This window comes from Ascidia mentula, chromosome 4 (genome assembly GCF_947561715.1).
Source record: "Ascidia mentula chromosome 4, kaAscMent1.1, whole genome shotgun sequence".
Lineage (NCBI taxonomy): Eukaryota > Metazoa > Chordata > Ascidiacea > Phlebobranchia > Ascidiidae > Ascidia > Ascidia mentula.
Window position 1 is genome coordinate 10,903,135 of NC_138569.1, and position 11,815 is coordinate 10,914,949.

Consider the following 11,815-nt stretch of genomic DNA (forward strand, 5'->3'; position numbering starts at 1 on the left):
AGTTGTTTGGTCAGTCATTTGCTTAGAAATAGAAAGCGTTCGAGGGACTAAGGTAAAAACAAACTGTCACAAATTAGTCACAGTACTGCTTCGGTGGTTGAGTTGAAGTTACAACTTGTGTAAAGGAGAAAAACAATCTAAAAAGTGATTATTTCAAACCAGGAAATAAGTGTACTATAGGTTCCTGACCATCTGAGCTTCAAATATCATGCCTGTGGAATATACTTGACTCAAAGAAGAACCAACTATAATAAAAAATGAAGTTACTCTGCTCTTTGGAATGTCACTTTTTCCTTCTGATGATCACAACAAGTAAGAAAACGTTGGACAATTTTATAATATTTAATTTGTCAGGATATTTGATGTTTTGTTTTCGTTGAATATGTTGCGTTGCAAATGCATAACTGAAACATGATTTTGTATTTTAGTTGGATTTTTTGGCCAAACAACAAAGAGGTATAATTCGTTTGTTCAATCGATTTGTTATTGAATGAATGGTTAAGGTAAAATGTATTGACGATGTCGTGGTTTTCCTGATATGAGGTTTATTGCATTGCAAATGTTCAGTTTACGTCAAACAGCAAGTGCGCGTAAGTCTGATACCCGCAACAACGGTGACGCAAGAGGCTCTCGAGAAAAATGGAAAATGCGTCATTGTTCTGGGCTCAATGATATCATGCGCTTAATCACTCTGTAGCATGGATATTCCCTTCTCCGTCTATTTATCCTTGCCGCATAGTTAAAGCGGATTGTTGTATCATGTACGTTGGCGTATCCGGTACCTACCAGCCATGTTTTTTTATGTTGGTGGTTTACAATTGTAACGCATTTCTGGGTGCAAAGTATTTTAAAACTCCAACTAACCAACCGAATAACGTTTTTTTTACATGCAGCGCAACTGTGATATCACCTGTCAACAACACTCTTGCAGGTCCTGGTAAAATCAAAATATTTCTGTACAAAACAATCTCAGTTCGGTCTATAAAGTACTTGAAGATAAATTTGCTCAAAATTAACATCACAATTCCCAAGCGTTATGTGTAACAGGAATTTTTGATATAGGTGAAACAAGTTCACCAGTCACTACGCCTGGTTCCGTCACATCTCGAAATACCACCGGTAAATGTTAAGGTTTATACGTCAGTAAATATCAATAACTGTCAATCAACTTCACTCGAACCGTTTCCTTGTGACGAGGCGTTACATAGTGGAATTACATTATAATGTTGGAACCGTGAAGTCCTATTCATGGTTTCGACTTCGCGTCAACATTGGGCCAGGTGTCTCAATGCTGCAGGTAAAGATTGGCTAAAAAAGCATTGGTTTAAAAGGAGTTCTTCAATAAAACGCGTGTAGCGGAGCGGTAACGCCTTCACGTTTAAACAAAGCAGAAAAACGTTTGAAATTAACGGTAACTAACACGTTTTGCGTTTTTCTTTTTCTTAGCTCGTAAATTTGGTGCTTAGTACTTATATGCTTCAGGAATTTCTTTACCTAAAGATACATTTTCCCTCAAACGGATTTTGCTACATGCGCTACTAAATAACTCCTAATCCAATGCATTTTTATCAAATCTGTACCTGCAACATTGTGACGTCAGACCAATTGTTAAAGCGATGGCGGAACCATAAAATCCCTATTATTTCATTATACATTTAACGAACAATATTTGTTCAGCAACAATTAAAATTTTTGCTTAATATATCTGAAAGGCGTTATTGCAACAAGTACAAATCTTGATACAACACCACCAAATGACCCAACACAAGCAGTCTCTACAGCAACAGTAACAAATGCCTCCACAATAACGGTGTTGTCCACTAATGCAACCGCTGCAACGACAACTGCAACTACACCACAAACAACTTCTTCAACCGTTACTGTCCCTGCATCATCAACAACAAAAACACCAACACCAACACTAACAACAACAACACAATCAACAACAACATCGTCGACAACGACTGCAACAACTAGTACTACAGCTACTACAACAGGAACGTCCCAAACCACAGCATCTCCTGTTAATGCTAACAATATTCTAATTGGATGTTTGGTGTTCCTGGCTGTGGCCATCATAATTTTTGCCGTGGTTCTATACTATTACTGGTATTTTACATTGTATTCAGCGTCAATTCAAAAAAATAATCACTGTTCCATTTATTAAGTAACAACAAGAACTTTCCATGGTGTGCAAAATTTCGAGGAGGTGATGGTGAAGATATTCCGCTGGATGATAGTTCAAACACTCGCTTGACGTACAGGCGAAGTTTATACGGGAAACAAAAGGTTGCATTTGCCTTCGTTGTGCATAACTATAAATTAATAAACTTTGTGTAGTTTTTAATTGGACAAATGAATATTTCTGCTGACGATTTTGAAAGCGACTACATGAAAAAATCTGCGGATGATAACAGGCAATTCAGAATGGAATTTATGGTAATTATCTATTTCCTTTTATTGTACACAACCATATATGTTGGAATGTTTCTTTGTTTTTAATCTCATCTACATTACAGTCAGTTGATCAAGGAACCAGCGACAAATCTGCCGCCTACATACCTGAAAACAAAATAAAAAATCGTTATGAAAATGTTTTGCCTTACGACGTAACAAGAGTGAAATTGTCACAAAGAGAAGGAGAACCCAATTCTGACTACATTAACGCTAACTTCGTATCGGTGGGGATATTCGTAATTTACTTTACTTGTAAATTTTGCAAAAACAGCTGTCTGCAGCTTACACAATTTATATTATTGGCTCCACTTTGCTTATCTTATGTACTAACATGTCTGCATGAATAGGGATATTTATGTGATAAAAAATGGATTGCATGTCAAGGACCGAAAGAAGAAACATTTGTTGACTTCTGGAAAATGATGTGGGAACAAAACTCCAGTATTATTATAATGGTAAGAAATAAAATTTACTCTAGTTAAAGATCCAGATTACTGAGGATGCCGCATAGGCGAAATAAAAATATTCAAAAAAACATCTTGGTTGGATGATTAAGTAGCAAGGCCAGTCCTAGGTATCACTTTTTAAAAGAATTTAAAAAATTTTTAGCGCTTTTATCCCAAAACCAACCCAAGTTATCAATGGGAGATCTATGCTGTTTTATAAACATTTCTGTGTGAAATTCACTTATAAACGTTGTTGAATTTTAACCATTTTCATCAATGCTTGTTTTTATTAATTTTTAGGTAACAAACCTGATAGAACAAAATAATAAAGTGAAATGTCATCAATACTGGCCAGAGAGTGTTTCAACAGGGCAAGAAAATAATTTTGGCATGGAAACATATGGTGACTTTACGGTGCAAACGTTGGATATCAAAAAACGAGGATTTTATGTTATGCGCACCTTTCGCTTGACCTACGTAAGTACAAAAACAACTCTGCAAGCCGTTATATCCCACAAAGTTACTAAACATGCCAATATCATAAACATATACGCAACAGTTGCAGGAAGTGCCCCGCAATGTATACCACTTTCACTACGTTGTCTGGCCTGACTTTGGTGTGCCGAGCAACGCATCCCACTTGCTGCAGTTTCGACGAAGAATCATAGCAAAGACTCCTTCAAACAGTGGTCGGTTCAATAATGATTTCAAATTGAAGATTTTTTTCATACCGCTTGTTATTCGCAGGACCAACAGTCATACATTGTAGTGCTGGCGTTGGTAGAACAGGAACATATATCCTGATAGATGCCGCAATTGAACAACTGAAAACTGAGGGAAAGGTTGACCTCTACAGCTATTTGTCACACATTAGAACACAGAGGATGATGTTGGTACAAACAGATGTAAGTTCTTATCGAAAAAATCTCTTTTGGTAAAGTTGCAATTTAATAAATCACAAAATGAAACCTTTTACCCATTTTAGGCTCAGTACTCATTTGCTCATAGGGCGGTTTTGGAATTCATAAAATATGGAAACACAGAAGTCCCATCCAGTCTTTTTAAGAAGCAAGTTCAAGATTTAAGGTAAAACATCACATTTACAAAACTTAGAAAACATTTGCAGATTACGTTGCTTAATGATACAGAGAAAGAATAGGAAACAACGAAGAGACAGAACTTGAAGCAGAATTTCAAAAGCTTTTAAAAATGCCTCTTGCAAAAGATCATCTGAAACACGGGAGAAAGAGTTTGAAGAAAAACCGTGTGCTGCAAATTATGCCATGTGAGTCATTAACCCCTTACCCAGTACGTACGTCATCATCCGCCAATGTTTCTTAACTGAGTAATAGGTTCACTCCAGTGTAAATGAAAATTTGCAGTGGTTAAAGAAAGAGGCAGTTAAGCGGTGAATGCAAAATTTTAACAATCATACCGTCCGTATTTCCTAAATTTGCCTATATAAGTTATTTTATGCGACAATTGTGGTTTGCGATGTTTGGCATCACCTCTATAGAAAGGTCGCACAATTTGTCAAAAATAAATGCTGCGTAACATACTGGGATGAAAAACATACTGGTCTATACTAATTGTTTCGGGTAGTTTGACTTTTCGTTTTAAGGAAAATTTATTAGGAGCACTAAAATCGTCACAGACAAACAAAATAAGTTGGTGCCCAACGGATGACGGTGATTGAATAGTCACCACAAAGTGGAAGTCTTTGCTTGGCCGTTCGGTCAGCAAAGTCGTCTGAAAGTCACACCAGCTGCACTGATGAGACCTTTTAGGTCGAAACAGTGGCCATCTGTCTGCAGCTTACACAATTCATATTATTGGCTCCACTGTGCTTATCTTAAAAAAATAAGTTTTATTATTGTGGGCAAAGCTGTGGAAAAACAACACAATAAGTTAGCATGTATATTATAGAGAAATAAGTGATTAAAAAAAATTCCGGCCATAAAGTGTTTCAACCCAAGACAACCTGTTTAGTAGTTATTGTTTCTCGACTTTTTTGTACTCTTGAACTTGACAGTTGTTGATGCTAATGTTTCTAAATATGTCCGCAGATGATTTTAACCGAGTCGTACTGCCAAGGAAGCCAGGAAACGATCGATCAGATTACATTAATGCGTCATATATTGACGTGAGTACATAAAAAACCTTTATTTAAAAGTAAAAATGACTGTTATTGAGAATTCAAACTAAATCTTTGCTCCGTGATACAAAACTAAAGGATTACTGTTTAGGGATTTTACGGCAAGAAAACCTTCATTGCCACACAAGGCCCATTGCCGGAAACAGTGCATGATTTTTGGACAATGGTTTGGCAGGAAAATGTAGCCAACATAGTCATGCTGACAAGATTGGAGGAAAAAGGTTTGTGGATGGTATTTAATGTTTCATATAGTATTTTGAGCACAACTTTTAATTTACGACAAGTACCCCTTTACGTGAAACTATAGTGTTACGTGAACCAAAAATAGAAGTTTTGATTACATTGCGCTGTCTATACCACAAAATTAGTCCAACCACATGTTTGTTTCAGGACATTCTACTTGCTACTGTTATTGGCCAAGTAAGGAAACGAATTTTAAAACAGAAAACTTCACCGTATCATTAGATTCACAAGACGATGATGACATTGTTGATTATGTCGTTCGAGAGTTTATTCTGACAAACGATTACGTAAGCTGTCCATCAATTTAAATCTGAAAAAGTACATGCTGTTCGTATAACTTACTCATACATTTTTGCGTAGTGTTCTGGGGAGGAACGAAAGATTCGACAGTTTCATTACAAAGGTTGGCCCGATGTTGGTTCAGGGACACCCAAAGATGCACAAGGCTTGGTTGAGATTATCAACAGACTACAGATGAAGGATTCCATTTCCGAGCCTATTTTAGTTCATTGTAGTAGCGGCGGAGGAAGGACAGGTGGGCATATAAATGAGAATATTAAATTTGTTCTAAGTATCTTTATGTTTCTTCCTTATGTTTATTTCGGTAAAGGTTATCGAATGTCCTTGAGCTAAACGTCACTGTTACTTTGTAACAGAAAATTTGTATTTCACACAGGCTATGTTTTTAATATGCTAGGTAGTGCATGATATATTTGGATCACGCACGCATTGCCGAACTTCCGCATTACACCAAGGACACAAATAACATCGCACTACAAAATGTGTGATTCTTGCAGGTGTATTTTGTGCCTTGGCAAATCTCATTTCTCAAGCGGAATGTGAAGGATTGGTTGATGTGTTCCAAACAGTGAGATTTTTGCGAGAGCAAAGGCCACATATGATCCAGACTCTGGAGCAGTATTACTATTGTTACATGTCTTTGCTGCAATATCTTGAATCCAATCAGGTTCGTTCAAACAATTATAAAAAAATATTGATTCTTAATAAACGTAACACTTAGGATGAGGATTCTGACACATTAGTCAGCAGTTTACCACCGATGACAGCAGACCAAAACAAAACGACTATTGTTAACTCATCTCAACACCTTAATCCGGTCAATAATGGTAATATTGACAACATGGGTTCAATGAACAACACCCTCTTGGTAAGTTCAACCTCTTCTAGCACGCCGTCAGAAAATGAAATCGTTGAAAATACAAACAAGAATGAAAAGTATGATTCGGACGTACCACTCGTTGATGCAGCACTTATCGAGGATGCCATGATACAAACAATGCAAAACACTGTAGCAAGTTCAACATCATCAAGCGACTTTGAGCTTGTGAACGAAAGTAGATCAACATCAAATACTTAAAAATAAATAGTAAATTAATCAAAATCGCAAAATTCAAGAATTTGTTTGTGTAAAATGGTGGTATTGGCACATTAAAGGCACTTACTTTCTACAAACTGTGTTGGTAACGTAATCATTTGAAGAAATCCTTTTTGGAGACAGTGCATGCACATGTTTTTCGTAAAAAGTGTTTACATGCCCAATTGTAAAAAAATTGCTATTTTTGTTGTTCCACTGTTTAATTTGTAAAAAATATGCAATTCAGCATTATTGCACTTTTTAACTCGTAATATTCTTCGAACCCCCGTATAATTAGTTCCAGGATAAAAATTGCGGTACCCAGAAATATTCCAAAAACAACCCGAGGTCTATGTATCAAAAACAATCACTCTGCTTCATGTGCTTTTGCAGTCAGTTCTACTGTATGCTAGATTTTATGATGTAATAGTGTTATATATATCGAGATTACTTTTTGTTTATTGCGTTTAAATTTTGCTTTGACATGTTGTGAAAATTTTGAAGCTCGGTAATACACAGACAAGTTATCTATCGTGGCATAAAAAATGATCATAAGGTTAAAAAATATCGACCAACAGATTAAACCAGTGGTGGTGGTGGTGGTGGGAGGCCAAAGGCCTGTTGGCTAATAATTGCCTGGAAGTCTGTTCGAACTACCTCTCTTCCGGTGAATTGCTTGAAAGGTATCAGTAATAATAGCAACGTCTAGTCACAGCAATAATATAGAATTGAATTGAACATGCAAGATACTGATGCACTGCAATTCAAATGGAAGATCACATGATATATGACTATAACCGCGACACAAAGTAGAAAACGAAAAAAGCAATTACCTACAGTTAACACTTGTCTCTATCCGCTATGCAGTCGAGTTAGTCGAGGAATTTGTCCGTGAACCTTACTTCGTGTTATTGTCTATTTTACGTGCAATATTGCCCCGGCCAAAAGACCCGACTTTCTATTACCTTATTCAGTTATTCTCAGTCGCCCTTTTTAATGAAAATATGCTTATTCCTTCCAAGCCTTTTGACAGTTATTCAAGGTTGGGTCAGACGTCACAATGCTGCAGGTAAAGATTGGCGGAAAATGCATTGGTTTAGATAGGCGTTCTTCAGAAAAACGCGTGTAACGCTGCGGTAAATCATTTTGTGGGAAAATGTTTTTGTTTTGGCAAAACTTTTGTGTCCGTCTGCTGTCAGTTTCGACACGATCAAGATTTTTTCGTCACCGTAAGGATTTAGGGCTGTGTTACTCTCGTTTTAGCAAATAACTCCTACCCAAACCAATGCATTTTTAGCCAATCTTTATCTTCAGCATTGTGACGTCAGTCACATAGATGACGCAAAGTCGGAACCATGAATACGTTGCAGAGTGAGTAATGCATCGAGTCTCGTGGTGTCGAATAGAATAATATGGAATGACCAAGCACCAGAATGTAAACACACGTAGCCCAGAGCATGGTTTATCACTCCACAGTTTAAAACAGGATTTCCTTAACACGCACATGCATTGAACATATTGCCCAACTTACTGGTTGGCAATTTGACCGTTTTGCAGTAACTCAACTTGGTAATTATGAATTCGTTGCATAACATTTGTTATTTTATGTTCTGATTAACTGTTGCACCTTGAATCCCGCTAGTGAAAATACTACCTGTGTTAAACTTGGCCTGCCGCCCAAAAAAGAGAACTCTGTTAAATGAAATGGATGTCAAAAAGTTAATGACACTGTATCAAATGAAACTTAATTGAGAAACACAACACTGAAAGGGCTAACTTTGCACAAAAGGGATGTAGGCTTCATGTCCAACTTACCAGCAAATGCTTCACTTCCAGGCCAGCTCAACATTTATATTTTATACACAAGCAGATAAAATAGTGGTGCAATGTTTCACTAATTTTTTTATTAAATTAAAAGAACAGAACAATATTTTGCAAAGGTCAAGCAGAAATGTGTGGTTTAATGTTACCTTATAGCCACGAAATTTCAGACGTAATGTAAGCAGTCGTATTAGGTATGAAATATAAACAATAAATCAATGCATGATGGAGCAAAATAAGGTTAAAAAACAGCCACATTGTTAGTGCAACATTATAACTTAATATACTACATGCTGCAAATAGCAACAAATTATGGGTAGATCAAAGCCTAGCATCACTACAGTGTAATAAAAATCATATTGTACAACCAATTTGCAACACTTCAAAATAATCACATACTGTAGAACCATCCACATTACAGCTAAGCAAGAATAAAACAAAATATTGCAACTATTCCTGCATTTGTGTTTCTTTTTCTGTAACAATAAATGCTTAAAAAAAACACATTAACAAAATATATCAATATTTGTCTTACTTTGTTTCATTGATTTTCTAACTTTGTAGCCTCTGTATGTACTTTGTATTGTGGTAGCTGATTTTTCTAAATTCATATTAACTGTTGATATTTCCTTAGTCTGCAAAGGAATTTGTGTTCATCAATATTAAAAAAAAATCATGGGTCATACTACCTGCAATTTTCTTATGCTGTAACCGCGGAAGGTTGCTTGTATTTTTGTTGCCGAAACTTCCATCTTAAAAATAAAACAATATAAGTTTAACCTAAATGTCATTACCCAAAATCTTGTACTACTGACATCTGCACACATCTACCAAACAGTAAAAAACCCTGGTTAGTAAAAAGCCAGGCTATAAAATTAAATAAAAAGAGCACACAAAATTATTAGGTTGAAAACAATACCTTCCAATATTCCTTTCAACATTGCTGTAATAAAGGAATGATCAAACTAATAAAAACTTGATCATTTGAAAATTGAGACAAACATTGGACTTACAAACACTCAAGAAAAAAATAATGCTAAAAATCACTATAAATAATTTGAAAAAAAACAGAAAATAATTTAAGTAAATACTTATTTATGGAAGCAAATGAGTCATAAGGATCAGTAAACCACAGACAGTGTACACTGTCCGTTTAGATCTGATAGGTCGACACAAACTTAATTTCTGTTTTTACAATACAATAATGAATTGCTGAAACCACAAGTCATCTTACCTTAATTTTGGCATTAGACTGTCTTGTTTTATATCCTTTATAGTGTGCTTGAATTCTTGAGGCAGCCTCATCAGCATTAACAGGTTTTCTGGTTGCCTTCATTTTATAATATTTGTGAGGTAAAATATTGTTAATTTGACAAATATTGGTTACCTGTTTTTTTGAAGTTTGTTGATGCATGTGGTTTCGGAAGCGATGTTGTATTGTCCTTGCAGCCATATCTTGCGTACTTCTAACTCATTCAAAATTGCATTAAAAATTTTAACCAAGTGAAATTTTTAATTTTGTATTGTAGTGAAGAGTCAGTTGTTTGCAATTTAACAGCCAAGTTATTTTCATAAATTTTTGTGCTCATTACCTCAGTTCTTCTGTTTGCTGTCTTGTTTTAAATCCTCGATAGATAGATTGTATCTTAATAACTGCAGTTTCCTTTTCCTTAGCTTGTTTGATGCTTTGGTTTGTCTGGAAATTATTTTGAGTAAATGTAGTTGCAATCAAAATTCTGTCTTGGTAATAAGTCAGTAATTGCTTTGACTTACATCAAAATATTCATCATCATATGTTCTTTGTTCAAAGTCTTTGTCACATTGTGTAATGTCTTCGTTTGTTTCTGTAGCAAAACAAATTCTGTGGATCAGGTTATAAAATTTTCACCAATTTCTCAAAACAATATTGCATAGGCTAATCACCAATAATGTACAAAGAAATTTTAGAATAATTATATAACAATGTTTTAACAATATCCATTGTTATTACACCTGTGGCACTATTACATAGTTTGTAAGCTTAACTATGAAAACAACAATATTCCCACTCTAACTTGCGAACTCCTGTAGCTTAGTCAATAGAGCAGATGCTTGAAATTCCAATCATAAATCTCATGAAATTTTTTCATATCTTGGTCTAATTTGTTAGGTAAAAGTGGCTTTGATACATTTTGAATGTGCCAAAATGCTTACCATTTCGCTCTTCAAGTAGTTGATCAAAATAGTTGGCAGAAAAAGAAACTATGTCCAAAGGTTGGCTTCTTAAAATTTCCATGGCTAACTTTTCCAATAACACTCCAAATCCTTTGGGAATATGCAGTGTGTTTGAAACTGCATATGGAATTGGCTTATTCATTTTCAACATACAGCAAAAATGACTTATTTGTTTGATCTAAATAAGTATTTTTTTAAAAATAGTCTATAAAAACATTTACCTAAGTTTGCACAAATTTACTTTACATTTGCAAAATTGCAATATAAATAACCTCGTGTCATAACGCAGTTTATTACACAAAGAAAACATTTTTCGCTAAAAGCATATCATCAGTTCTAACGTAAAACGGAAAAGAAAAGTAAAATGCTGAAAAAAACTAAAATTGACTTGTTCGCACAAGCAGCCTATAATATGTTCTGCCAGTTGCCACAAAAAGCGTGAACGCCTATGACAACACGACCAATTGGGCATTCAAAGCGGCCAACTATACCAACACTGCTGCTTGTGCATATCGTTGCCATGATTACCAAGTTCAAATGACAGTTTTATCATCAATAGAAATCATAATATAGTGCGGTGCAACTTCGGTGGTGGTGGTTACTTTTTTTGAGCGTGATTTAAGCGTTTAATGTCCCGGTAAAAAGTAGCAAAATATTCAGGCGGATTTTGCTGATTAATGAATCACAAACAAAACGTTCACTTACTTGTTATCATGTTTGGTCCGGCTCTCGTATTGTTTCTTGACCTAGGCCTAATTCCTCTCACAACCGGAAAGCAGGCGGAACGAAGGATGGTGACGGAGTTAGGCTTTCTTGTAGATCCCCAACAGACTTCTGACATCCTGCTAGATGACAGACGACATACACTGCAAGGTCATTATCGAGTTAGGGAAAATTTCTTTAGCTATCGGCAATGGAACAGATATGCTAATCTTGTTGACAAACTTTCGGATATCTGATATATATTTGGAGGCAAAGAATTTCGACCTCTGTTAATAGTTTTTAGATCTTTATTACGCAGTAGGACTTCTGAAATCTCTCCGTTGCAGTTAATCAATCGTGGATGCACGGAGGCCAATTTTACGGTTGAGTGAGCACAGATGC

The 11,815-nt window shown here is 35.6% G+C and overlaps 2 protein-coding genes across 5 annotated transcripts; one reads left to right on the forward strand and one right to left on the reverse strand.

Moving 5' to 3' along the window:
- The first annotated feature begins 166 nt into the window (after positions 1 to 166).
- On the forward strand, positions 167 to 7,207 carry LOC145897484 (receptor-type tyrosine-protein phosphatase epsilon-like). Its single transcript, XM_082985795.1, has 20 exons — positions 167 to 312; positions 429 to 456; positions 894 to 931; positions 1,063 to 1,119; positions 1,713 to 2,109; positions 2,169 to 2,289; positions 2,341 to 2,439; positions 2,520 to 2,681; positions 2,805 to 2,912; positions 3,204 to 3,380; positions 3,463 to 3,592; positions 3,651 to 3,808; positions 3,889 to 3,989; positions 4,052 to 4,188; positions 4,970 to 5,046; positions 5,150 to 5,279; positions 5,449 to 5,588; positions 5,662 to 5,836; positions 6,099 to 6,268; positions 6,323 to 7,207. The coding sequence occupies exons 1-20, from the start codon at positions 258 to 260 to the stop codon at positions 6,677 to 6,679; spliced, it is 2,817 nt and encodes a 938-aa protein (XP_082841921.1). The 5' UTR covers positions 167 to 257; the 3' UTR covers positions 6,680 to 7,207.
- Positions 7,208 to 8,563: 1,356 nt separating this feature from the next.
- LOC145899016 (sperm surface protein Sp17-like) lies at positions 8,564 to 10,885 on the reverse strand. Of its 4 annotated transcripts, none has more exons than XM_082987727.1 (8): positions 10,691 to 10,885; positions 10,271 to 10,341; positions 10,090 to 10,193; positions 9,885 to 9,963; positions 9,732 to 9,827; positions 9,187 to 9,249; positions 9,033 to 9,132; positions 8,564 to 8,973 (listed from the first exon to the last, which is right to left on the reverse strand). In XM_082987727.1, exons 1-8 carry the CDS (start codon positions 10,860 to 10,862, stop codon positions 8,948 to 8,950), a joined length of 711 nt encoding a protein of 236 aa, XP_082843853.1. In that variant the 5' UTR covers positions 10,863 to 10,885; the 3' UTR covers positions 8,564 to 8,947. The 4 variants fall into 4 exon arrangements, with proteins under 4 accessions (XP_082843853.1, XP_082843851.1, XP_082843852.1 ...); XM_082987725.1 differs by having other exon boundaries at positions 8,564 to 8,988; XM_082987726.1 differs by having other exon boundaries at positions 9,184 to 9,249.
- Positions 10,886 to 11,815: the final 930 nt, after the last annotated feature.

Excerpts from the sequence above, each read along its gene's own strand:
- LOC145897484 (XM_082985795.1), top strand. The coding sequence starts at position 258 with ATGAAGTTACTCTGCTCTTTGGAATGTCACTTTTTCCTTCTGATGATC. Across the intron at positions 932-1,062 it reads TGTCAACAACACTCTTGCAG|GTGAAACAAGTTCACCAGTC; the intron begins GTCCTGGTAAAA and ends TTTTTGATATAG. Across the intron at positions 5,837-6,098 it reads TAGCGGCGGAGGAAGGACAG|GTGTATTTTGTGCCTTGGCA; the intron begins GTGGGCATATAA and ends TGATTCTTGCAG.
- LOC145899016 (XM_082987724.1), bottom strand. The coding sequence starts at position 10,862 with ATGTTGAAAATGAATAAGCCAATTCCATATGCAGTTTCAAACACACTG. Across the intron at positions 9,828-9,884 it reads AACAAACTTCAAAAAAACAG|GCAACCAGAAAACCTGTTAA; the intron begins GTAACCAATATT and ends TATAAAATGAAG. Across the intron at positions 9,250-9,731 it reads AGTCTAATGCCAAAATTAAG|ATGGAAGTTTCGGCAACAAA; the intron begins GTAAGATGACTT and ends TTTATTTTTAAG.